Raw genomic sequence first — 26,188 nt, 5'->3', positions numbered from 1 at the left:
TAAAAACATGGCATTGAGCCACACCACTGCACTGGGTTACATGTTCCTTCAATATGAAGAGTTTGGTCACATTAGTTTGTTTCAAAATGGCTCCAAAGACTTATAACCATGATCATATTTTCAGTCTCCAGAGAGTAGTTCTGTGTAATACCCAGCAAGCATGTGCGGGAACACGGCTCTGTTTACAGCTTCATTACCTTGTTGTGCTACATATAACAAGCTCCTGACTTTGTCCTACATTGTAAAAAAAAAAGGACAAGTAAGACTGAAATGTGATTGTGTTATTAGTCTTTGTAGTTTTGACATTTGTTGACAATGGAAAATATAGGAAATCAGCTGTCTTATCCTCTAATAACTAGTAGAAGTCCCACCATACTGTATATGTTGTGTTCCTCTCACCTTCCTCCTCCCTCCTCTTCCTTAGGTACCTTACGGTTCCCCTTCCCCACCGACTGCTCCCAGGAGCTGCTGAACGGCATCACGACATCAGGCGAGGTCGAGATTTTCCCACACGGGAAACTCGGGGCACCGATGATGGTTTACTGCGACATGGAGACAGACGGAGGAGGCTGGACGGTACAGTGACATCATCAGTTACATCATCACCTTCATCCACTTCCCTTCAGTCAAATGTGTCTCAGAATATACTATAGACTAATCTTTATAGTATATGGTTTCTTGCAGTTAGTTTACATGAAGTCAACATATTTAAAGTTCCAGCACAGTCAGGAAACAGGGCGTTTTTGGTCTTTATTTGAATTTACATTATTTTTACACCTGCTCACAATCAGTCTGGATTTGGGACACTGAACTGATTGTGTGTTTCCTGTCTGCAGGTCCTCCAGAGGAGGAAGGATGGCTCGGTGGATTTCTTTAAAGGTTGGAAGGAGTACGTCAAAGGATTCGGAGATCTGAGTGGAGAGTTCTGGTTGGGTAAGAAATACACATTTTATCACACACCAATAGGCCATCCACATTTTGGGTTGGTTGGTTTGGTAACCTCAGTATTTCAAATAAGAACAAGCCGAGGAATGTGGTCAAACTCTGCCAAAAAACAATTGGCATTAAAGTGAATGATCTTGATTGTCTGTATCAAGCTAGAGCCACTCAGAGGGCAAAGGCCATTTTGGCGAACCCTCTCCATCCTCTTCATGTAGAGTTTCAGCTTCTCCCGTCTAAGAGAGGCTATACTTAAATCATTTGTTCCATCTGCCATTAGGTTTTTAAACAAGCTGTAGGCGAGCTTGTTGGGAACGTTACACCGGTTAAACTGTGATGACTGTATGTATTTATTTATTTGTATCATTTATATTGTTATGTAAGATTTATTGTGTTGTTGGCATGCGAGATATGCATGTTGTTACTTCTGTTGCAAACCAAATTGCCCTTCAGGGACATTAAAGCAGAAAAACAACTTGTTATAACAAGATGCTTATAGAAAGGTCTTTTAAATATTAGACTGTGTTGGGACTTGGTTTGGATATCAGCAGTAATGAATGATTATCAGAGATAATATTCTTGTTTCTTAGCTGGCAAATCCATAGTTGAGTCAGGCTAAGAAGAGTTTGGCTCCAAGGCAGAATGATGTCAGCTTTAGTCTATGTTTAGTTGTGCAGGTCAGAGGGTCCAGGTTACTGTGGAGGCCACTGATTGTCCCTTTGTTGTCAGAGTCAGTAGCTCGATGATACCTTGCCTTTGTTGCTTAATCCCAAGCAGGCTCTTGCGTCGCTACATGTTCAGAAGAGTTCTGTGTGTGTCTGCTGTGAGCAGGACACATGTGGGAATAGAGAGCTGAGCAGCTGAATGGAAAAGGAGAGTGGAAAGGTTGAGCTGTGGTTTCGTGACCCTGGGTCCATGGGTGGAGTTCACACCTGGGTGCAAACAACCAAGGACTGGGTTGAGTTTCTTAAAGACTTCCTTTGTTAGAGTCTTGAAACATGTGGTCATCCAGTGAGACTCCATATCCCCCTTTCGGTCTCAGGATTGTACTCGATGTGTGGTCCTTATTATTTTTAATAAGGAAATGCTTTTTCTCATGATGTAATCAAAAATACATAATCAGGGTTAGAGAAAGATCATGGTTTGGGTTAAAACAGGAAAATGCAATAAAAATGTCCTGTTTAGACACTAAAATGCCCAAAATGACGTCCAGTTAGTGCCAGAGGTCCAGCAATAAATTCCAAAAATCCATTCTGTACCAATAAAAACAAACTACTATCAGCACAGAAAACTAGTACCAAGAGCCTGAAATCAAATCCCATTTTGTGTCAATATTCAGTGAACTAACCACCCTGCTCGTGCTCTGAGAGTAAGAAATAAATTTGGGATTTGTGTTGAGTTTACAAATATCAATAGTGAATTGGAAGTTTCATGGTTTCAAACAACTCTAAAATAAACCCCACAGGAAGGTCTGTCTGAAAATATACTTTTTAATCTCTTCTCTATCTCAGGTCTTGACAGTCTCCACAACCTGACAACGATGACCAAGATGAATCTGCGTGTCGACATGCGTGATGGAGATGAGTCGGTGTACGCCAAATACTCGACATTTGAGGTTGCCAAGAGGAACTACAGACTGACGGTGGGCGGATACAGCGGCACTGCAGGTGAGTGTTGATGGGAAATGTGGGCTTTAGGGCCAGTGATGCCATCTTAATTGCACTTCCTGTATGAGCATCCTGTATGTATGTACTTTGTTTTACAGGGCCCTTCATTTTCTACTAATTCCCTCAAAATTTTGAAGGCATGTAGTTAAATATTAGGATATTTTGCAGACAAGGTGGTTCAATGTGGTACAAATTGTAAAAAACAGTAAAATGGGAAGTTGATTGAATTGGAGTTTCATATGTAGTTTCTTCAACATTTTTTGAACGATTCCCTGAAAATAATTGCTCTGTAATGCTTCATTCTTAGGACAATTCTTTGAAATTTGATTGGTAGTATACAGGAAAAAGGCTTGTGTTTCAAAAATATAATTTAATATGTACAGAAACCCAGAAGGCAAGTGAGAAACAAAAATGTTCTGGAGAAATTGAAACTCACCTGGAAGAAAATATGAATGGTCCATTACTCCATTTAGAAGAGCAGTTGTTGTACACGTGTGCCCTCTTGTGGCTGACATGAGTATTACATCAGCAAACACTTTATAATCCACATATTTTTCAAGGATGAAAAAAAAATCAATTTAAAAGATTATCTTGATTTTTTTCCCCACCTATTGTTATGCCAAAAAACTATTAGTTGCAGACCTACACACATTAACAGTTCAGTATTTAATACAATTTTGTAATTCATAAAAAACATGCTGTTTTTCTACATAACTGGTACTTTAATTAAGGACAGTGTTAAATGCAGGAATTAAACTTGTATTAATAAATTGTGTAGTTTCACTTTTTAACTATCTGAACACTTAGTTCTTGTGTCATCTGTGCAGAAAGGGTTTTATCTTTTATTTTCTTTAGTTTTTTCCTCATCTCTGTTCCATCTCTCCACTCAGGCGACTCCTTCAGTTACCACAACAATCGAGTCTTCTCCACCAAGGACCGCGACCCAGCACCGTTCATCACCCGCTGTGCCATGTCGTACCGCGGCGGCTGGTGGTACAAGAACTGCCACGAGGCAAACCTCAACGGCCTGTACGGCATCGATGTCAAACACCAGGTGGGGACCTCACTCTAAAACCTTATTTGATGTTTTTCATAACCGTAGTAACGTAAATGATTTTGTGACCAAGTAGTTCCAGGAAGAAAAAAGAAAAAAAAAAGTTACAGATAAGGATGTGATTCTGGTTTAGCAAACAAATGACAAAAACAGTACGAAAAACATTAAGGTGTAAATGGGACAAATGTTGTTAAGACCATTATTCAAAACAACATTGTTAGGACAATTAAGTATGTCTTATCCTATTTATCAATCTGTTCAATAAATAAACTGATGTTACACTGTTAAAGAAAAAAAAAAAAGAAAGAGAAAAAGTATTCCCAGGAAGTGAACAGTCCCAGAATTTAAACTCATGGATCAATCGAAGAGCTAAAAGTTCCTTCAGTGCTTTTATGTTTCCATCTGAAGAAACAGGAAGAACAGAAAATACGAGTAATAACTGATTAAAATGGTCAGCTTGGTTTGATATTGATTATTGCACCGATACTCTCACTCATTCATTCATTTGGAGTCATGTTTCTGTCCACCTGTCCAATATTAACTCTTTTAGCTGTTTTTTTGTGCACTACCATCTCTGACCACATGATGGCAGTAGTGCTGCATTTTAATGTTTAACAACCAAAAGAGGAACTGTAAGACCCATTGACTGAATATACATATTTATATACACATACATATTTATTTATAGAGCACATTTAAAAACAACATGTTGCTTTACAGAGAGATGAGAATTACAATCAAATAAAAACACACGTATAATTATGAGGATCAAGACGGGGAAAATGTAAGATACCAAAATAAACCTAAAAACACAACAAACACATAGAAAAACTAATAGTGTGTTTTGAGTTTCCAATAATCCATAAAGGATTAAATAATATTTTATTTGTTTAATTATACATTAATAGGGTTTAATTTAGAACTAATTTCCTTCATGATTTATCATAAATTACATCGTTGTTCTCAGGAAACTTTGTCAGAAATTGTTAAGAATAAATACTCACAAAACCAAACAGTAATATTTAATAAGTTATTATAACATTTGTTTAATGTTATTGACACTTTACTGTTATATTAATAAATAGATATCACCTATATTGTTATAACAGTTTGTATTACGCTTACACATTAATACAATATTACATTACATTATATAGACAATATAATATACACAGTCGCCCATAAAGTTGGAATAATTTAGTTTTCAGACACATTCCTCTTTTTATTTTCTATTTATACACATCAGTAATCACCTTTGACCAGGTGCAATGAGATTGATCAATACAATTTTGAGAATATTTATACTTTATCTATCAAGAATAAATCACATTGTCACAATCATTTCATGGAAAGAGGTAAAAAATACTTAATTCCAACATTATGGGCGACAGTGTATAATGAATATAATATAATTTACAGTTTAGAGACGATACTGAACTATCTCAGATTGACCTGAATTGTTTTTTTAAGAGTCTTCTGTTTGTTTTATTTGTATAATTTCTTTCAGGGTGTGATCTGGACCAGCTGGAAAGGAAAAGAGTTCTCCATCCCGTTCACTGAGATGAAGATGAGACCAGCAGCCTTCAGTCCTCCGACCAGAGGATGAGAGGATGACACAAGATAATGAACTGTTAAACATGTGTTGGACAACACGTGAACAAACACACACACGCGAGATGAAGACGTATTTTTTCATTTGTATAGAGGACAGTTATCAGTATGTTACTGTAGATTGTACAGTTTTCATGTTTTTATCATGTTTTTAAAGCAGGGCTGCTCCAACTCTCTATATTTAAAGGGTCATTTCACCCCAAATGACATAATAACAAAGTATTTCAGATCATTCTGGTTTCATGTGCTGATATTTTGATATATCTGAACTTCTACCCCAATATAATGTAAGATGTATACATGGCTGCTGTTTGCAGCACTTTTGTCAATGTTTCTCTTTTAGTTGATTCAGAGGTGATTTTCTTTCTGTGCACGCAGGATTTTTATTGTTTTTGATGTAAATAAAAATCACACTACATGCCTCATTATTTGATTTGGGATGGAAACGAGTCAGCAGCCAAACACACAGTAAAATATAGACTGTTGATTAGTAGATACAGAATGAAGGTTGGTGTGATCTTGATTTCATCCAGTGAGATTTTATTTGGGTGGAAAGTGAAATGTCTTTTTTCATTTTCATTTTTTAAGGACTTTTCAATTTCCACATTAGCAAAGGAAGCTACATAATAATAGAAAATTAGCTGGATGAGAATTAACAGGATTTTTTTAACCTGATAGCATGTTAACCTCAATTATTTGTATAGGAACAGGAGACTTTAACTGCTGCCACATTTTATATTTCTGCCTCATAAAAATAATATCTACTGCAGGAGAGCCAATAAAACACCACTACATATTAACAAAGATGTAAGCACAACAATAAGAGCAATCACATAGAAGTTGTTTTACATGACGCAAAATATAATTCAAACAAAAGCCAATTTAAATAACTTTATTTATATAGTATGTTTCATACAAAGAATGCTGCTCAAACTGCTGCGCAACAAGCATATAATACAGCACTATAGTGATCAAATTCCTGTATTTCAGTGACAAACATGTTTTATCATATCAAATCAGATTTCTGGAATAAAGTTGAATTGAGATTGAAAATGCTTTTTATAAATGCAATGAAAATGAAAAACTTCAGTTAAAAAAACATGCATGATTTTTTTTTATCAATATCTCATAATTCTGCATTTCATGATCTGTCTTAAAAAATTAATTATCAATTCTCGTCAAATTTGACTAAAGTTTTGTTTTGAAATACGATAAACAGATTTATCACAAAGTAAAAACTCTTATAAAAGTAAAAACATAAAGAAGAAACACTTATTCTTATCATGCTGCATAGATCTACTGTAGCATTTAACATTTGCTTGAGGTGTGTAGCTGTGATTAATGATGTCTAAACTTTAATAAAATATTTTCAGATTTAAAGTAGATTCCTTTTTAAAAATTAAACATGACCTTTGTTTAGTTGCTTACAGGTCACACTTTTCTTATCTCCTTCCCGAGGCTCGACATGACGTTCCACGATTAAAACAGACCCTCCTCAGTTATATAAAATAATAGTGTTTCTCTCACTTTGAGGTTCAGGTTAAAAAGGCATGGAAGAATTTTTTTCAACCATTTTAGGCAAGTGAAGTTAGGAAGAAAGCTACAAAGAAAGAATATACACACTAACAGACTGAGTTACTGTATTAAAAGTTGGGACAGTGGGACTGCTGAGGTGAAGTGCTGGTATTTCCAGTGTTAGTGAACATGTTGTCAGCTTAGATGCTGTGAGGCTTGTACGTTATGTCAGCTACCTGTAACAATGATAACTGTAATAAGCTGAGAGTGGAAGGGGGAGGCTGGAACTGAGAGGCTAGTGTAGAGCTTACAGTATGACAGGTTTTTTGTTGCTGTTGTTTGTGGCAGTTGGCTTCGGCCCCCAGTCGCCTTGCATTATTTATTTTATACAATAAAAGGCCTGCCACAAATTGATTTTCTTTTTTAGAGCTGTGCACCCTGCTCTCACACTCTCTCTCCCTCCCAAACTGAGGCAGATGTACCTGCACTGACTTGTCCTCCCCCTGATGCACACAGTAAACAGCTTTTACCCTGCAGTCACATCATACCATCTACACTTAAAAACCTGAACACTGACAGACTGACTGTGTGTTTAGATTGCTTTGTAAAGCACCAACGATAGACTTTACAATTGCACTTGTTTTCACAATAAGAAAACTCTGCTCAAATGGCCACCAAGATTGTTTAAACATTTCTGAATTCTTGATAACTATATGCTAAAATCATGACAACAATATCCATTTCCCCCCCGTAAAACCAAATGCCTGCACTTTAGTATCACTGCTAAAACATTACAACCACAGAGCAGTGTCTTTTCACAACTACTATTCTAGTCCTCATCATCAACTTTAAAGTTTAATTTTAAATTTCAAAGTTATCCATTAACTTGGAAAACTCTATAAATTAAATACTTTGTTCTTGTTTTACTGCCTTGTCTTATATCTCCTTCCCTTTTTTTCTTACAAGTTGGTTCCTCTCAGACTTCAGGTTGTTTTCTTATTTTCTTTCTGGGAAGAGACACTGGAGCTGGTGGATGAGCTGTTGTCTGCAAGAATTAACAGATGTGTTACCTTCTATACTTTCCATACATGTATTTTGTGTGACTAAGATGCATTTGTGGTATTAACTTTTACTTAATCCAAATTACAAAGACAACATATTTGTTCAGTCACATCTAGTAAATATGTAGCCGTGAAGATATTATGTCAAGTTTTTAAACCTTTTGTTTATCTCTTGCTGCCACTTGAGGCGGCAGAAGCAGAAAACTGTACGGTGCATTTTTCAATCAGTCAACAGAAGATATTTACCAGATCCAGCAGATACACCAGAGTCCTTGCTGGTCAGAGACTCCTTCGACCCTGTTAAATAAGCATCAAGGTCTGTAATAACTGTTTATATCCAATCTGTGCTTTCTGACTTCTTTTCATTTATTTAATCACTGAGTAGAACAGAAACTAAAGACAAAATGCTTCAAATACTGTTAAGAATCAGGACCTGAGTCAATGTCTGCAGAGGAAAAGCTTCTTTATGTTTAAAATGATCATAAATAGTAGATTAAAGTGATGTTACATCACCACAGTTTCAGATTATAACAAAATAGTTTTATGGTTTCCATTAACACCATGAATACCATTAACAATATTAACACAATTAACACTAGCACCTCCTAACAACACTATTATCTGTTTGGTTTAAAACTTCCATAGATTAAATTTAGATAAAGTCATCTATCTTTTTGTCAATCTATTGTTCAAATTATATGAAAATTGGTGGGTGTATATTTGGGCAACAACTTTTTTTAACCATGTGACCTCAGATTAGTATTTATTTTAAAGTCAACTAAAACATAACGGTTTGATTTTTAATAAACAGTAAAAGTATTTATGCTCTCATGCTGGGTCAGACTTTGGTCATATTCATATTATTCGTTTAGATACAACAATTATCAACCTTTTTCATATTAATAACAAGGTGAGACAATCAAGAATAAAAAAAGTCATTATTAATACAGTATTTCATTATGTAACACTGCACATCAGAATCTATAAAGTCATGTAGCTCAGCAGCTAACATCATGTCTGCCAAGAAGAAAACCTTTACCTTTGTCTTTCTCCTCATCATCCAGGAGAGGTTTGGCCACACCTTCATTTTTGGGGACTTCTGGGAAGACAAAATTAAAGACTATAATCTGCTTTTATGTGTATCAACATTGTGTGTGTGTGAGAGGAAGGAATGATAGTAAATTAGCAGTCAACCCTGATACAGACTAAACAACCAATGTTGACTTAAATCTATGATGAAATCATGAAATCCATCTTATGACCCTTTTGAAGTTTGAGAGTTCTGTTTCCTAAAGTATCATAACTGATGAAGATCTTACAATCGATTCATCGAAACTATTTAAGTAACTATTTGAGCTTCCACCAGGGATACCTTCAGCAACTGGTCTTTCACAATTTTGGCTCAGGGCCAGCCCCCGTTTTACAGGCCTCTGCCTGTCTTTCTGAGTGATGTTTTCGTATTTAATTTTTAGCTGCTTCCATTTATGTTACACCAATATTTCACCTGTATGCTAAAATCTTAAGTGCGGTTAAATGTTAAGTTAATGGAGTGGTGCATTCAAACTTGCACATTGACTCGGGCAGCAGTTTTCTCCCATGCCGCTTCTCTCTCCTTAGCTGCTCCAGCGGCATTACTTTTTTGTGTGAAATATATGGTCACATTCACTATAGGCCTGCAAGATGATTTCCAGTTCTAGTGGGGTATAGTAATTCAATTGTTTTTTTCTCAGCAGTTTCCATGGTGAATCGAAGTATTGGGCCTCCATTGATGATGGCTTTTTATAGCGGACGTGCCCGTGCTGATGGAACTAATTCAGTTCAGCTGTTCCCCATCTCGGCGTAAGTCCACTCAGAAAGGGTTAGACTCAGTTTGTTGAAACCTCCTTTCTGGAATATCTCTCTGGAGTTGACCTCTTTTTTTTTTATTTAAAAAGAGAATGTTGCTGCATTAGGGTCAATGTGGAGCTTTTTCTGTCATGACATCTTTAATTCTTGATTCTTTTAATGATCAGGATTGTTTGGTCTCTGGTTGGCTGGTTTGGTTTTTGGTCTATAAGCCTACAGTATATTCTTAGTGTGTTTACAGACATTACTGATAGCAGAGAGACTTCTGAAGGTGAACTGATGTGTGGCAGAGGTCCATGTCCACAAGGTCTGTTATGTCCTGTGTGTTTCTGTGTGGAAGCCTCTGAATAACTGCTCCTGTCCACTCAGTGGCACCTGGCTTCCTCCTTTCATTTATTAATGAAGCCAGACATTTGGGATTCCTCCATCATGCTGCCTCCCTCTGAGTCATTGTGTATCATTATAAACATCTTCAGCACAAATACGTTTAACATTTCAAACTTTAAAAGAATCCATAGAAGGAAAATAAAATACGTAAGCGAAATTCAACATCTGCTATACCTGTGAACAAACACAAAGTTAACACACCCACACACACAAATAGCTAAACAAACTATTATCAAGTTCACTGTACAGAGTTTCCAGCCTGAGCAGGACTTACTAAAAGGATTAGGTTGGCAGAAAAACAGCAAACACAACAACAAACTGATGAAACTGAAAGGTATGAACCTGTGTGCTGCAGCTTTCAATCAGTAAATGAAAGATACTTACCAGAACCACCAGAACCAGAAGAGCTGGTTTTACCGCTGTTGAGAGATTCTTTGGATCCTGTGAAGAAAAGAAAATGGATCAAGATATGTGTTAACTTGTTCAGGCACCTGCTTATATCCTATCTGTGCTTTCTGGACTGTTTTTGATTTATTTATTATACTAACAAGTATTGTGTGATATATCTTATTCCTCTGTTAACTTCTACAGCAGCTCAGTGATCAATGAGTCACATCTCTCTTCATCACCATAAACACACACTCTCTTTATGTTGACTCAGTCCTGCTGTCAGAAATACTCTGACTTGAGAGCATCAAATGTGGATTCATCCACTGCTGAAAACAGTCCCCAAAAAATACAATATTTCCTCGTTTAGTAAAAATTACAGTGACAAAATTGCTGAGATTAATGTCTTTGGAGCCACAGACATTGTTGGTTTTACTTGTTGACAATAACAAATATATTTAACACATTCTCATCCTGTAATCTAAGAAAGTCTTACTAAAGCTGTAACCTTCAAGTAAAAGAAGAAATAAAATAGTTACCATTGGCGGGTTTAGCACATCCTGTGAACAAAGACAATATTAACACATTAATGAATAGTTGGACTTATTTCTCATAAGTACATAACCAATTCTATATTTGGAAAAGCCTTTAACTGAAGAACATTGGAAGAGTTTTGAGACTGAGAAGGTCAAACTTACTTTCTGAATTCAGAAATATGTTTATCTGAAATTAATAACTTATCATTTCCTAGCTGTGATTTGACTGATGAGTTTCAATTTAGATTTTTGTTTTTTGACCCCCTACATCAGAGGTCACTAATAGGTGGACCGCGGCCCGAATCCGGACCCGGACCTGTAACTGATGAAATATTGAGGATTGTTAAATATTGTCTGAGCGTTTCTCTTTTAACGGGTCCAGCTACTCCAGCTATTACGGTAAAACTGGAGCGAACCTTTGGAAAATTGAATACCCCTGCAATATGCTTTAACACATTAATACCTAGGTTTGGATGATATGTAATTAAATACCATGAAAAAATAGAGATGTTACCAAACTGTCTATAGGTAATACTTCAGAGTTTTTATCCAGGAAATGTAGTTTATAGTTTATATGGTGTTGAAAATCCCACTGTTTACAGCAGCAGCAGCATCATCGGGTGTCTGTCCATCTTTTGTGAAGATGACATTGACACATTATTGTTCTTGGCTTTTTACTCACAAAACTTTTATTGCACTCAGAGTAACGTAACTGTCTCTCTGCTGCACATGCAGAGGATTCAGCAGCTATAAATGACAGCAAAACAGTAGAGACTTTCTTTATGTTATTTACCAAATTAAAGTGCACTTGTTTAATTTCACTATCAGATTCTCTGCTGCGTTTTGTTGTCATTTATGGTCGCATAGTTCTCTTCTTCTCTCAAGAGACCCTGTTCAAGGTGGGAATGCTGCATCTTTACTCTGCCTCGCTGTTCTGTATAAAAGGGTTCGGACAGTGAATGGGGGGACAGAGTTACAGATCAGTGTAAAAAAGCAAAGGCGGCTTAATGAAAGATCTTCTTTACAGCTACAATGTGGGATCTCTGTATATAAGAGCCGTATGGTTCACCACTGAGCTGAGTCCTTCATGCGTTTGCTGCTCACACAGGAGAGACTAAAATGTGCTATATCTGGATAGGGATCGTTATCAGGATATTGTTTGTGTTTGGAAGGACTATGCTTTTATTTTTATTTTTATTATTTTATTTATTACGTTTTATTCCATGTGTTACTCCTTTATTGCATGTCTCAGTCACTTACATTTATGTGTATTCTTCCTCTGTTTCCTAGTTCATTTATTACTGTTGGTTAATTACTAACTGCTTTTGCCACCTAGTGGACAGAACATGTAATAACATCCAAACAGAATTAAATTACATACAGTGCATCCGGAAAGTATTCACAACCCTTCACTTCCCCCACATTTTGTTATGTTAAGGCCTTATTCCAAAAATTCCCTCATCAATATACACACACAACACCCCATAATTACAAAGTGAAAAAGGTTTTTTAGAAATTCTTAAAAAACTGAAATATTGCATGTACATAAGTATTCACACCCTTTGCTATGACACTCAAAATTGAGCTCTCAGATACATCCTGTTTCCACTGATCATCCTTGAGATGTCTATATAAGGTCCCACTGTTGACAGTGCATGTCAGAGCAGAAACCAAGCCATGAAGTCAAAGGAATTGTCTGTAGACCTCCGAGACAGGATTGAATGGAGGCACAGATCTGGGGAAGGGTACAAAAAAATGTCAGCATTGAAGGTCCCGAAGAGCACAGTGGTCTCCATAATTGGTAAATGGAAGAAGTTTGGAACCACCAGGACTCTTCCTAGAGCCGCTCAGCCAAACTGAGCAATCAGGAGAGAAGGGCCTCGGTCAGGGAGGTGACCAAGAACCTGATGGTCACTCTGATAGAGCTAGTCTGTGAATGTCCTTGAGTGGCCCAGCCACAGCCCAGACTTGAAACCGATTGAACATCTCTTGAAAGACCTGAAAATATCTGTGCAGCTACGCTCCCCATCTAATGGCGCTTTTCCACTACACAGTTCCAGCACGACTCGCCTCGACTCGGCTCGCCTTGGTTTTTTTTGCGTTTCCACTAGGGAAAGTACCTGGTACCTGGTCCTTTTTTAGTACCTGCTCTGGTGAGGTTCCAAGCGAGCCAAGTGTGACAAAAAGCCTCATACAGCAGCAAGTACACCACTGCCTCCATGTCCTCCATTGGTTATGTGTTTTGTGTCGCGAATAAAACGAAGTCACAGCAGTATCGAGGAGCCGTGCTATGACGACCCCGCCCACGTTGAGTAGGTTCTTTTTTGTAATGGAAAAGGTCTGTTCTGGAACCGTACCGAGTTGAGGCGAGCCGAGGCGAGGTGAGTCGTGCTGAAACTGTGTGGTGGAAAAGCGCGATAACCTGACAGAGCTTGAGAGGATCTGCAGAGAAGAATGAGAGAAATACCCCAAATACAGGTGTGCCAAGCTTGTAGCTTAAAACCCAAGCAGACTTATACTTATGTACATGCAATATTTCAGTTTTTTATTTTTTAATTATTTTGCAAGAATTTCTAAAAATCCTTTTTCACTTTGTCATCCTGAGGTATTGTGTGTAGATTGATGAGAACAAAATTAGTTTAATCCATTTTGGAATAAGGCTGTAACATAACAAAATGTGAGAGAAGTGAAAGGGTGTGAATACTTTCCCGATGCACTGTATGTCAGGATATGAGAGTTTGGTCATATCACCCAGCCCTCATAATGTCCATGATGATAAAATATTAGAACTTTGCACCAGATAATTAACAATTTGCAAGAAAAATGTGTTTCTTTTCATAATAGATCAATTTCTTTGAGGAATTAAATGTTTTATATATTTTATTTTAAATAATATAAAATAAAATATAAGAGAAATACAGCCAACTCAACTCCTTGTTGTGGAGAAAACACAATGATTATATGTTGTACTTACTGATATACTTTCCTTTACACAACACAGCCACAACTACGACAAAGACGAACAGGCCTACAATCGCCCAAGCAATAATGCCCATGTTGTGTTCTCCAGCAACTTTATGATCTAAAACACAGAAAACATTTACATTAATTTCACATTCAGTTCACTTTTAACATCATTAATATTTACTGTAGATTCATGTGTCTATCAGTGTTGATGCATGATATAAAATGTAAATGTGATAATCAGTGATAATGTGATAAATTGCAAATTAATAACACAAAAAAACTTGAAAAAACTGTGTCAAGATTCAAAATTCAATTCTCTTGTAGCTACTAACTGTGATACTAACAGTGAATCCACCCCATCTTCAATGAAGACAAACATCTGAACACATTTTGAATATAATAATCTCCTCTATTGATGAAGTAACTTGATAGTCAGCAGCTTTTGAGGCAGACTCTTACTGCTTTACACCCTGAGATAATAGAAAAAGGTCTGCTCCAATATGACACATAACTGATTAAATAAAGACTGATTTAATACAACTTGGATCTCATTTTCTGATGTTTGGTTTGGTTATAAACTGTCTGATCATCTGACTGTTTGCATTTTTGCCCGAATCAACTTTGTTGCACTGTGACGAACTGTAAACTGAAATAAGAAAGTTTCTTACCCCAATCCTTCTTAACAGATAGATTAGATGCTCTGTGAATGACTTCACATGTGAATGAAGAAATGTCACTCTTTAAAATCTCCACACTGTCTCTTCTCTGGAAGGTGTCGTCTTCATTTGGTCGAACGCCTGAGGAGATCAACCCGTCCTCTTTAGTCAGAATGCGGTCGTTCCTTCTGAAGTTAAGGGTGATGTCTTTTGTGTAGAAACCGGTGGCCAGGCAGGTCAACATGAGGTTTGCCTCAATTCTGGTTTTCTTGGCAAACACGTACACATCTGGTGGAGCTGGAAAGAGAAAGCGTTATGTTAGTCATAATAAACTGGACAAATACAATCTGTTGTTACTACTACAACAAACAGTGGCAATGCATATCTTTAACTGTAGAATAAAAGCATACTGGTGAAACTTAGCAATATGAACATATTCTGTCTATTTGACAGTTCTGTTAAATGTTTGTTTTATGTAAAGTTTTTCCAAACAGTTTTTTGAGATTTGAAGATCATGGTTGTTATTGAATATGGTGTTTATGAGGGTTTGGTTCTAATATCTGGTTGTCTTTTGGTATTTGATTCCAGGTTGACAAAATACCTGGGTTTGCTAAACTACAGGGTTAAATTTCTAAAAATGATTATTAGCAAAGAACAGCGTACATAACAGACAGGGAACAGGTTTCCTATTTATAGTTTATACTGTAGTAATTTATAACATTAATTATTTAAACTAATCAAATTTATAGTTCAGATTCAGGACCTCCATTATTTGAAACAAGAAGCTACAAGGACAAGTAGGCTACTGCAGTTATTTAAATGTGTCAGATACATATTCAATCTATATACATAGATAGTTTCTGCTGCTCATCTCACTTTCAGGTTGTTGCAACAGGTTATAAAATGGCACCAAAATTGAAGAACTTCTGATTTTGTTTTATTATTTTTAATTTGCAAAAGTTGAAAGCTCAACCTAAGTGGATTCAAAAGGATTCAAAGTCAAAAACTACTGAACCGTAATTCTGGTGAACTGTTGTTTGTTAATGGGAAATGTTGCCACACCTGAACTAATTTTCCATAACGAATATTAAAATTCAGAAAAACAAAACAAAAAAAGACCAGCGGATTTCATGTTTGATATTTGAACAATTAATAATGCTTCTATTACTAAAGACACTTATGTAATATTTAGTAATGATTGATATAAAATACAGAAACGATTTTCTGTCATACATACAGGCAGCGTCCAGCTGTTTTTTCCCATATGTCCTGAAGTTGTCCAACCACTGTATACAAATGTGCTCGAGGTAGAGTTTGATGTAATCTTTTAGAATCTGGGATTCATTCCACTTTCTCTTGGTCAGGCCTGCTATATGATTTGCAGCAACCCATATTGAGTTGGCGCCATCAAAGAACAGGAAGTCTTGATCATCGTAGTTGAACATGTACACACCACGGCGAAACGTAAATAAGCCATCAGGCCCTGTTTCACCCTCACAGCCAACCATCCACTGAAGAACATGGAGATCTAAAGAGGAGTGACAGTGAAATAAATGACAAAGAATGAGGGCATGGAAAAATGCAGCAAGTAATTACAATTAGAACAGTTTCATTTAAACACATTAGTTAGAGTATTGATCTATACAAGGTATTAGTTGTTAATTTCATAGAATTAATTACTGAGTCATCAAATGTCCCAGTCTGACACATTTCATGGATCTTACCATCATCGGTCTGATTCATTTGTTTCTTCAGGATGTCGATACTGTCATTGAACCACTGCTGCTTTCTGAGGCGGGACTTTGTGCCTTTGTCCCAGTACTCTGCAGGAAGTCGCTCTTTCATCCAGTCCTGCTTGGGAACTTTTTCCTTTTTATCACTGTCATAGTAGTCGATCATCCTGCCGTCCAGCTGACCCATAGCTGTGAACTCATGAATGCCCGGAAGTCCGACAGGTTTGGAGAAGGCGGTGTAGATGTACTTGAGGGAGTGAATCTCTGAGAGTCACAGAGAGAGAAAGACAGACAGACATGTTTACAGAGAAGGCAGATAAACTCCAGCAGATCTGACTTAAAGCTCTGGACTCTTATCTATTTACTGCCATCAATCACAATATTTAGTCATATGTATGACGCAACACATTCAGAGAACAACCACCGATCAATAAGTTCAAGGAGATTCTTATTATTCATATGTGAATAATAATGTGATTAAAATGGAAATGATCAGCTCCCCCTTTGGTGAACTGGGGCCTCATGTACAAAGGGTACGTACGCACAAAAACGTGGTGTATGTTCTTTTCACGGTAAAGTTCAGATGTATCAAGAGTGAAATGACCATGGAAATGTGCGGTGCTTCACGCCAACTTCGTGGCTGGCGTACGCACGTTTCTACAGCTGTTGATCCTTTGGCGACACTTAGGAGGTGATGCTGGGAAACTGTTATAATAAATAAATGTGAAAACAATTAGTCCTCAGACTGAGTGATGTGCACAACAGAGACACGTGATCACTTAACATTTAACACCCACGTGTCTGCAATTACATGAGTGGATATAAAAGCATGCGCAAAGTGGTGCAGAAAAAACCGTTAACAACAATGGTTGCTTTAGCAGTATTAGAAGACATTGTAAATGGTGCAATTCGAAGAGAGTGTGTGTTCAGAGACAGAGGATTTAATGGCACATGATGACAACTGTCTCATCAGCCGCTTTAGGTTCCTGAAGGCAATCCTCCTGGAACTGTGCGCAGAGCTGCAGCCGGCCTTGGAGCGCGACACAGCAAGCAGCCATGTGCTGCCTGTATCCATACGGGTGCTGACCACACTGGGGTTCCTAGCAACTGGGGCATTCCAGAGGGAGCTGGCCGACCGATCGGGACTGTGTCAGTTGACCCTGAGCCGAGCTATGCCAGCCGTGTGGGACGGAATTATCCGCATGTCAGCCAGGTCTATATCAAATTCCCGTACAATGCAGCTGAACCAGGTCAACATTAAAGCGCAATTTGCAGCGAGAGCTGGTTTTCCTAATGTAATCGGAGCAATCGACTGCACACACATTGCTATAAAAGAATTTGTATATGTCAACAGGAAACATTTTCATTCAATCAATGTACAGCTCATATCTGATACGCAAATGCAATTAACCAACATTGTGGCAAAGTGGCCTGGTTCAACGCACGATTCTGAGTAACAGCATGGTTGGGAACAGAACACAAACTGGCACTGTGCGCGATGGGTGGCTTCTTGGTGAATAAATAATTTATTTGTTTACTTGTTCTTATATTAATCCCCCGTGATGTGTGTGATTGAGCATGCGCCCCCAAATACTATCCCGTCTTCACAGCATCATTACTAGTCAGTGGTAGTGACTTGCTGTTTTTCTCTGTTCAAACGGAGTGGGCCCCCTCTTTTCCTGTCCTCTGCCTGTTTTGGCCACACTTTGGCGGTGGGCAGCCGTCCTCCGCTTCACATCCACCTTGATGTCGGACCACTTCTTTTTTCAATTCAGCCTTTGTGCGCTTTTTCTGACCCCACAGCATTGACAGCCTCACACACACTCTCCCACTCACTCCTTTTGCGTTTATTGTTTATGCCGGAGGACAGCCTGCCAAAGAGTACATTTTTGCACGCCTCCACTTCAGTGAGTAGTGTCTCCAATTAGCTTTCTGTGAAGTTCTTCTTTTTTCCCGTCTTACTCATTCTTTTGTTTTAATTTTCTGATCGTGCAGAGAGGGGAATCTCAGGTGCAGGGCCTATTTGAATATGATACAGTCAGCAGCAGGAGAGCAGCAGGGGGATCTAGCGCACATAGTTTGTATGGTAGCCTACTGATGGAAAAAGTAAAACTGGTAACTACAAAAATAAATCATTATTATTTATCTTTTATTTATTGTTCCAACAGCTCAGGTCGATTGAACAACAGAAAATACCTCTTTTTGTGTAGCATACATGTGTATGTTATTTTGTTAAAGCTATCAGACATTAACATTTAGTTGTTTTGTTTAAATTATTATTTATAATTTAATATTACTTTAATAATTTGAAATAATATTTTGTTTTTAAAAAAAATATTTTTTTATCCGATTCATCGATTAATCGAAAAAATTATCGACTGATTAATCAATTATCAAAATAATCGTTAGTTGCAACCATACTATTTTTAAAATTTTTCTTCCGGGGGACCCCCGGACCCCCCTAGTGTTGCTAGGTTACCGACACACAGCACCGCTGCTACAACGGCAACGCCGCCTCCCCCTGGTCAGAGCCCCTGCCACTCAAAAAGTCTCTGTACGACCCTGCACCACACATTGCTACCTGGTCTGTGGGAAACACTGTATAAACAACCTGTTTCTCCTCTGAGTCAGCACAAGACTGTCCGGGCTGAAGAGCGTCTACATGGGCACTAGATGGCGTTTCCATCCTGACATAACACTGGTCCAGATGGCTCACCAAAGTTTTCCTGTCTGATGACGGCTGTCAGCAAAGCACAGATAATGGTGAACTGAGTTTGTTTCTGAAAGATGGAGATTAACGAGCAACACACAAGCTTTGGCTGCTTGGTTGGGGTCTACACCGAGCCTGGGCATCACTGTGGGACTGTAAGTGTTTCACTATTAGCTTTTTGTTAGCATGAGAGGTCAGGCAGTTAGAATAGAAAGCTTTATTAGAAATTGCTTTATTATATTAACATATAATGAGATTACAGGTGCCACTACATTTGTACTTTTAAGACAATAAAAAACAAGACAACCAGATAAAAACAAGACACATGCAGCTAAAAAAGTTGTGCCGCAAGCATGCATGAAACGCAAATTTGATTATTTTTTTATCCACCCAATTTATGCATAATAATTGAAGAACTAATGTAACGCAAGTAACGGCACATTTCTTTGTTTAGTACCTGTAATGTGATTACTGACTGTAGACACTGTAACGCGTTACATTTCTGCGTTAGAGGTAAATGTAATGTGATTACAGTAACGCGTTACACCCAACACTGCACATAAATGCCTTCACATAAAAATAAGTAGATTAAAATAAGTCAACAGTATAGACCTAGTAGGGGTGAAGCTCACCTGCCTGTATGAGAGTAACAAACTGAGGACTGAGTGCAGCGCTGTGTTTTGTTTATCATGTCTCCAGCAGTGCAGAGCAGCCTCTCTGACAGAAATCACTGTCCAACACACTGAGAAGCTGGAGGGTTGTTGAGGTGAGACAGACTGAGCACTGAGTTATTTTCTTCACCTAAAGGCTGATTTAGGCTTCTGCGTCGCAAGAAGTTGCTCTCGTTAGCTGCGCTGCTCCGCTAACGTTAGCATTAGCTGAGTGACGACGCTGAAAGTTCACAGTAAACTTTACGATCGTCTCACAAAGGTAATTATTTAGTTATTCAATAAAAAAATGCTTTTAAGATGAACTACAGATAAACTCTCGCATGTGCGCCCTATAAGTCTGTCCGGCTGCTGCACTGCCCTCACTGTTTGGTTCCCCATTTGTTGTCCATCAACATCAAGTTATTAACTAACGTTTAAGTAATTGATTATTGACTTCTGTGAATTGATGCAGAGTCGCCCATGTCCACATCGCGATGCATCGTATAATCAAGAAATTTCCCCATCCCTAATAAATGTTGACATATTATAGAATTCCAGTGAACAATCTATGCTACGTTTGGATAAAGAATATTCCTAACCCATCAGCTGGTCAATGGGTCAATGACGTGACGCCTACATTTTCAGTCCGACTGCATTTTATTCAGTTTGAAAAAGGTTTAAATGGATAAAAAAAATACCATACATATGTAGTATGTACTCACTTTAAGTTTTCAAAAACCACAAGTTATTAGTAATTTTTCTGTTATTTAAAGTGACTAAATATCATGTGGTGCGACCATCTGGCTATGACTGCTGTTATGAAAACTTATTTGAAATTACTCCAAATCTATTCAAATTTATTTTCTGCCCTGTTTGGCATGATTTCCAGAGTGTTTTATAGTACTGTACAACATTGCAAACCATTTGTATTTATTTTTCCATCATAACATAAAAACAAACTTTGTCTGACGATGATGATTTTATGAAATATCATATGGTGCGACCATAAAGGAACAACCACTCTGGGACTTTCATGATGAAAATCATTCAAAGGCAGGATGCTGCATCATACACTAGTTTGCCAAGGACCCATGGATGCAACAAGCAGGTTTGTAACTCTTTCTAAAATATGGAAAAAATTAAGCTTTTCAGTGGCTCGTATGTAGTTGCCATATTTGGATATCATGTGGTATGACCTCAAGAAAACATAAATATTACATTATTTCTACAAATATATACTTTGATTATAAATTTCATAGTGACCTTTTGTGGCAAGCTAGCTTGTTTTATTTTGGTGGTCAATTATGTGCCTGTAAATTTTGACTGAACTTGAAAATATCATTTGTTGCGACCAAATATCATGTGGTGCCACCATTGCAGAGTGTTTTCAATGAAAGATATGTCCTAGATTAGAAACTTTTATATTCAGTCAATGATTTATTTAATTAATTCCTTTATTTTAGTATTATTTGGAATATATTTGTATGCAATTTGAGTCATTTTTTCTAAGATTTCAGAAGCAACAGTTTATGTTTAATTTTTTTTTAATATCATGTTTAAAATGCAATGTCACTATGGCAATTATGCATTTATTTGTAATGCATTATTTATTTCTAACTGTTATAATCTATTTTACCAGATCGCACTCCCATGCAAGGTAAAAACTGCTTGCCATTGGCAGTGTGTTAATTCTGACCCTGCAGCAAGAGCAGTGTACCCTGCTAGGAGAAGAGGATGATTCAATAATCAAAATTGACTTATTCCATTGTCAAGTTAAATGAAAAGTTTGTTCATGACAAAGCCATGAATGCGTGCTGCACTTATGTTTTAAAAAATGTTCATGAAATGTTTGAGTTTATTACAATTCTGTGAAATTGTAATAAAACCACTGGTTTAATTCTATTTTGTATTAAAGTAATTGTTTTTTATTTCTTTCAATAGATTTTTAATGATATGAGGTCTTTATGTCATTTGGTGCAACCATTCATCATGTGGTGCGACCAATAATACCAATAACTGTATTAAATTCAGAGTGAAATATCACTTTTCTGTGGCAGTAATATTAATCACTGATACAGTATGCTTAACTGAATTGTATTTTTTAATTCTTAAAATCATTTTTAAGCAATTTACAGGAAAAATAAGTCTTGCATACATTTAAGAAGTCAACTGTGACATTATAGAACATAAATATGAGATTATTATTTACAAAAACTCAAAAGACATGCAAATAATTTGTTTCTAAACACTTTATATTACTCAAAACTTGTAAAAAAAATATTTAAGCATGTTAAGGAAATTCATTTATTTTAAGATAGATCATGGTCGCACCACATGACTTTTTTAAGATCAGTTCTAATTCATTGAGATGAAAAAACACCTAATTTACTATTTTAATATGAATTTATGTGTACTTTACATTCTTAATGTTTGAACTACTGCAATAGATATTCCCATTTTAGTTATTTTAAAATTGACCTGTTGAAAATCCGTATACGTCATTGACCCCAATATATTTGAGTAAAACTTTTAACTCAGTCCAAACAGTTAAAATATACTTACCACTAGAATAATTGCCTAGTCTGCAAAAAATACAAATAGACTTTTGCTTTGAATACATATAGTGCCTGATATCTAAAATAATTTGAACCATATACAAAAACAAACACTATTAGATACCACAACAGTAATGTGAGGTGTGCTTTTATTCGAGATACTTATGTACTTAATGTCTTTTTTTAGTATTACAATTGTCCCCAACCACTGTAACAATTTCCCTCGCAAGATGTCAACTGTAACTTTGACTTCTTGCATTAAATGTAATAATATTGTCTTGTCCTTATAAATTAAAATATATTAATTGTATTATTAAGTAGTGCAAATCTACTATATGATGATGTGTGTAGTTCAAGTAGACTGTGAGTTACGAGGGAACATTTTAAAAATGTTTCAATTGCCCCCAACCTCCCTAGTAAAGATTTTCAACGTGAATAATTCTGATGTTCCCCCTTGAGAAGTGTACATTGATACACATCTCTGACGACATGATTATGAAGTAAATCTGATAATGAAGCTAATTAATTGTCTCATATGTGTTTTGATGTAGACTAATAGGCTTATGGAACAGGAGCAAATTACAAACCTGAAAAATTATCCGCCAGTATGAATAAATCATACTTAAATTATCAACAGAACTCAGATCACAACTGTCTATTTTAGTTTCACTTTTAACCGGAGTCGCATTAATGTGTAAAAAAAAACTCTCTCTTACCGCAGTTTACTGTCAGTCCCGTCCCCAAAAGGACGAACACTGCAATAAGATACATCTTCGCCACAAACTGGATTCCATTGACGTTTCTAAAACTCAAATTATCAGAGTTTGTTGACTGCGGCCAAGCCAGTCTCCACTTGGAAAAACTACCCCCCTTCTTTTCCTGCTTCTGCTGCTTCTTCTTCTTGATTCATAACGGCGGTTAGCAACTAGCGAACCAGGTGCATTACCGCCACCTACTGCTGCGGACTGTGGACAAGAAAATAGATTCTCCTTCTTAATCCCGTTTGTTCGAGGAATTCAAAGGAAATGTTACTATTTATCTCTCTTGGGAGATTTACTATTGTTTTGAAGCTATACTCCTGGATTCCTGCCTTTCTCAGTTCTTTTTTTAATTGGTGTCTCTGTTGTTGGTACTGTGTACATTCTATAATTGCATGTATTATCGTCTGCTCAGCCTGACGATGCTCACCCAGTCCTGTTGGATGTTTTCCTATTACTTTTAGTGAGTTATTTAAATTGGTGTGACCCAACCTGATTCTATTGTAAATAACGTCCTCTTTCCTTGACCTGCCAATATTTCTTATTTTTAAATTTACTTCATCAATTAAACTGTAAAGAAACCTCCCTATGGTCTCATTATTCCACTTTTCTTGCCACTCTTCTATAATTTTCCTCCACACTATTCCTTTTGTTTCTGATTTGCTTAGTGTGACTTGCATATCTATGTCTTTTCTATGTAATGCTTGCTTAGCCAGCTTGTCCACCTCCTTGTTTCCTCTAATGCCTACATGTGCCAGGACCCACATAAACCACACTGACATAATGGTTCTTGAATGTACTTGTTATACTTGAAACATAATATTTAGGCGGGTGGAGTTGTAGGTTGTTAAACTCTTAAGAACTGAAACAGCATCAGAACAGATATGTATGTTTCTTAGTATGTTCTCCTCTGCCCACTGCAGAGCCATGAGGACTGCCAGCATATCCACTATACACACTCAGGTCATTTTAAGTTCAGTTAGTCATATTAAAGTCAAAGTCAAAGTCAGCTTTATTGTCAATTCAATCACATGTACCAGACATACAAAGGAAGTTCAAAGGAATCGAGAAGACGTTTCTCACTATCCCATGGTGAAAACAGATAAAGTGCACAGGCACAACAGATAAAATTGAAGATTATTGGATTTATTACGCTCCATTGGGGTTCCATTTTCCACCACGTATTTCTTTGATGTTTTATTCCTTACCTGCACCTGAATAGTTCTATTTATCAAAAAATCCCTAATTCAGTTGAATAGTCTTCCTTCTATACCCAATTCCTTTACTTTTATCAAGAGTCACTCTTTCAACATCAAAAAAATACAGCCATTACTGACTCTCTATTAAATTGTGCTTTTCTTGTTTCTTTTCTAAACCCACTCTGAAACTGTGCGAGTAGACCTTTCTTCTTATGCCTAGAGGGCTTAGATGGATCTTTCCCTGGCTTACTTGTTGGAATTATTATAGCCTCTTTCCAAGCCTTTGGCAACTTTCCTCCCACACTTTATTATAAAGACCCAACATTTTCTTTAAGGACCTGTCACTAAAATGTCTCATCTTTATGTAGTATGTCTGATTCCTTTCCTGGGAATGTGTTTCCTGATTTACTAATAGCTGTTTTTAATTATCCTAGAGTAAATGGATAGTTGATTAGTTGATCAGCCATATCCCTATACTTCTTTCCAGTGCTCCTAAATGTTGTCTCTTAGTCATTTTCCCGTCTGCCTTCTTCAGTCAAGGCATCCTCTTTATCATACTCCATACCTCTTCTACTGGATTAGATCTTCCAATCTTACCGCAAAAGGATCACCAGCTTTCTTTCTTTGCTTGCCTTATAGTTTTCTTTACCACAGCCTGGGTACTCTTATATGCAATTAGATGTTGATCATTGTGTGTCCTTTTTAGCCGCCTAAATGCCTTATTTCTGTCTTTTACTTCTTTATCGCATACTGTACTTCTGTCCACCACGGAAAAGCTTTCTTTTCCATCGTCCCCTTACTTTTTGGGACTGACTCTGATGCTGCCTCAGAAGTTTTGCACATAGATCACTATATAAATAGCCTGGCTGTCACCAGCTAAATCTAGTCTTTCGTCACTTATTTTTCAAACTTATCCCAATCTTCCCACCTTCCCCCTTTTTGTCCAGTTACCCTCATGGCTTGAGTATCCACCTTTTTAATAACTGGATAGTGATCACTACCAATGCAAGAATCTTCCCATATCTCCTAACTACATTTCCTTGCCAAATTATTGGACAATGAAGTCAAAACTGATTCCCGACCTGTATGTACATCTACTCTTGTACCTCTCCCATCATTTATACAGACCAACTCTAAACCATAATTCTGATTCATAATCCTGATTCCTAATCGCCATCACACTTTCCCTACACCACACCTCAACAACATACTCCTGTATTCTTCCTTTCCCAGCCCCCCCCAGGTAAGGAACACCTTGTCTAACAAATGTTGCACACCCACCACTACTCCCTTCACCCCTATCTTGCCTTATGCTGCTTTAACCTTTTATCACAAAATCCAAACCCTATTTCAACAAAGTCTCCTGGACACATATTACATCTGGTTTCTGAACTAGACCTTCAATGGCTGGCTAAAAGAGATGGAGCATTCCACTGAGGTATCACAGCCATGACAAGGAGTTAGTACTTGTCACATGCTTCCTGACTTAAGCTTGCTTTAAACTCATCTCTTTAAGCTAATTACCTCCAATGTCAGTCCTGTCATTCCAAGATGATGTATTGCTGCTATAACTATTTACTGAATCTTCAAGGTTTTGGACTCCACTCCTGCCTTACTCCTGCTAAAAACGTCACAAGCTTTTTCTTTTCTACCACCAAATTCTCCTTAGCAACCTCACTGGGAACAGATTCCCCTGGATGACCATTTGAACCAGATGCCAGGGTCTTTACCTCTTTTACAGCTCACCATAAGATATTTTCCTTTAAACTTCCACCTTCGGTATGTCTGTCTACCTCTCATTTAAATAATTCACATCCCCTGTAGGCAGCACTATGCACCTCTACGCAGTTACAACACCTCGGGTTTGTTCCCTCACCACATTCGCCATACCCATGCATCCCCCCACAACATGCACATCTCTGTTGTTCTCTGAACCTCGAAGCTACATGTCCAAACCT

The 26,188-nt window shown here is 37.2% G+C and overlaps 3 protein-coding genes across 4 annotated transcripts in view; 1 reads left to right on the top strand and 2 right to left on the bottom strand.

The window, feature by feature from the left end:
• LOC133995999 (tenascin) overlaps nt 1-5,689 on the top strand; it is a 57,445-nt gene extending 51,756 nt beyond the window's left edge. For both annotated transcript variants that reach the window (XM_062435517.1, XM_062435516.1), the window contains 5 exons: nt 425-576; nt 837-933; nt 2,451-2,606; nt 3,497-3,660; nt 5,168-5,689. In XM_062435517.1, coding sequence (XP_062291501.1) covers nt 425-576; nt 837-933; nt 2,451-2,606; nt 3,497-3,660; nt 5,168-5,266 — 668 coding nt within the window. In that variant the 3' untranslated portion in view covers nt 5,267-5,689. The remainder of the gene's footprint in view (nt 1-424; nt 577-836; nt 934-2,450; nt 2,607-3,496; nt 3,661-5,167) is intronic.
• Nucleotides 5,690-6,148: 459 nt separating this feature from the next.
• LOC133996000 (H-2 class I histocompatibility antigen, K-D alpha chain-like) overlaps nt 6,149-26,188 on the bottom strand; it is a 116,130-nt gene continuing 96,090 nt past the window's right edge. Inside the window, exons 13-17 of the mRNA XM_062435518.1 lie at nt 11,006-11,026; nt 10,464-10,520; nt 8,887-8,946; nt 8,094-8,144; nt 6,149-7,831 (exon numbers count right to left, since the gene is read on the bottom strand). Of these exons, the coding sequence (XP_062291502.1) occupies nt 7,770-7,831; nt 8,094-8,144; nt 8,887-8,946; nt 10,464-10,520; nt 11,006-11,026 (251 nt within the window). The 3' untranslated portion in view covers nt 6,149-7,769. The remainder of the gene's footprint in view (nt 7,832-8,093; nt 8,145-8,886; nt 8,947-10,463; nt 10,521-11,005; nt 11,027-26,188) is intronic.
• Nucleotides 14,585-23,091, bottom strand: LOC133996696 (class I histocompatibility antigen, F10 alpha chain-like). The gene is made up of 4 exons (XM_062436312.1): nt 22,990-23,091; nt 16,350-16,622; nt 15,863-16,153; nt 14,585-14,922 (listed from the first exon to the last, which is right to left on the bottom strand). The coding sequence occupies exons 1-4, from the start codon at nt 23,042-23,044 to the stop codon at nt 14,585-14,587; spliced, it is 957 nt and encodes a 318-aa protein (XP_062292296.1). The 5' UTR covers nt 23,045-23,091.

This window comes from Scomber scombrus, chromosome 16, assembly GCF_963691925.1.
Source record: "Scomber scombrus chromosome 16, fScoSco1.1, whole genome shotgun sequence".
Classification (NCBI taxonomy): domain Eukaryota; kingdom Metazoa; phylum Chordata; class Actinopteri; order Scombriformes; family Scombridae; genus Scomber; species Scomber scombrus.
Note: the sequence above shows the minus strand (reverse complement) of the source record. Positions and strands in the feature narration are given on the sequence as shown.

Bases quoted from the DNA above. Each gene is read 5' to 3' on its own strand.
- LOC133996696 (XM_062436312.1), bottom strand. From the start codon at position 23,044: ATGTATCTTATTGCAGTGTTCGTCCTTTTGGGGACGGGACTGACAGTA. The intron at 16,623-22,989 runs GTAAGAGAGAGT...TGTGACTCTCAG, and splicing joins GGGACTGACAGTAAACTGCG to AGATTCACTCCCTCAAGTAC. The intron at 16,154-16,349 runs GTAAGATCCATG...ACTCCTCTTTAG, and splicing joins AATGAATCAGACCGATGATG to ATCTCCATGTTCTTCAGTGG.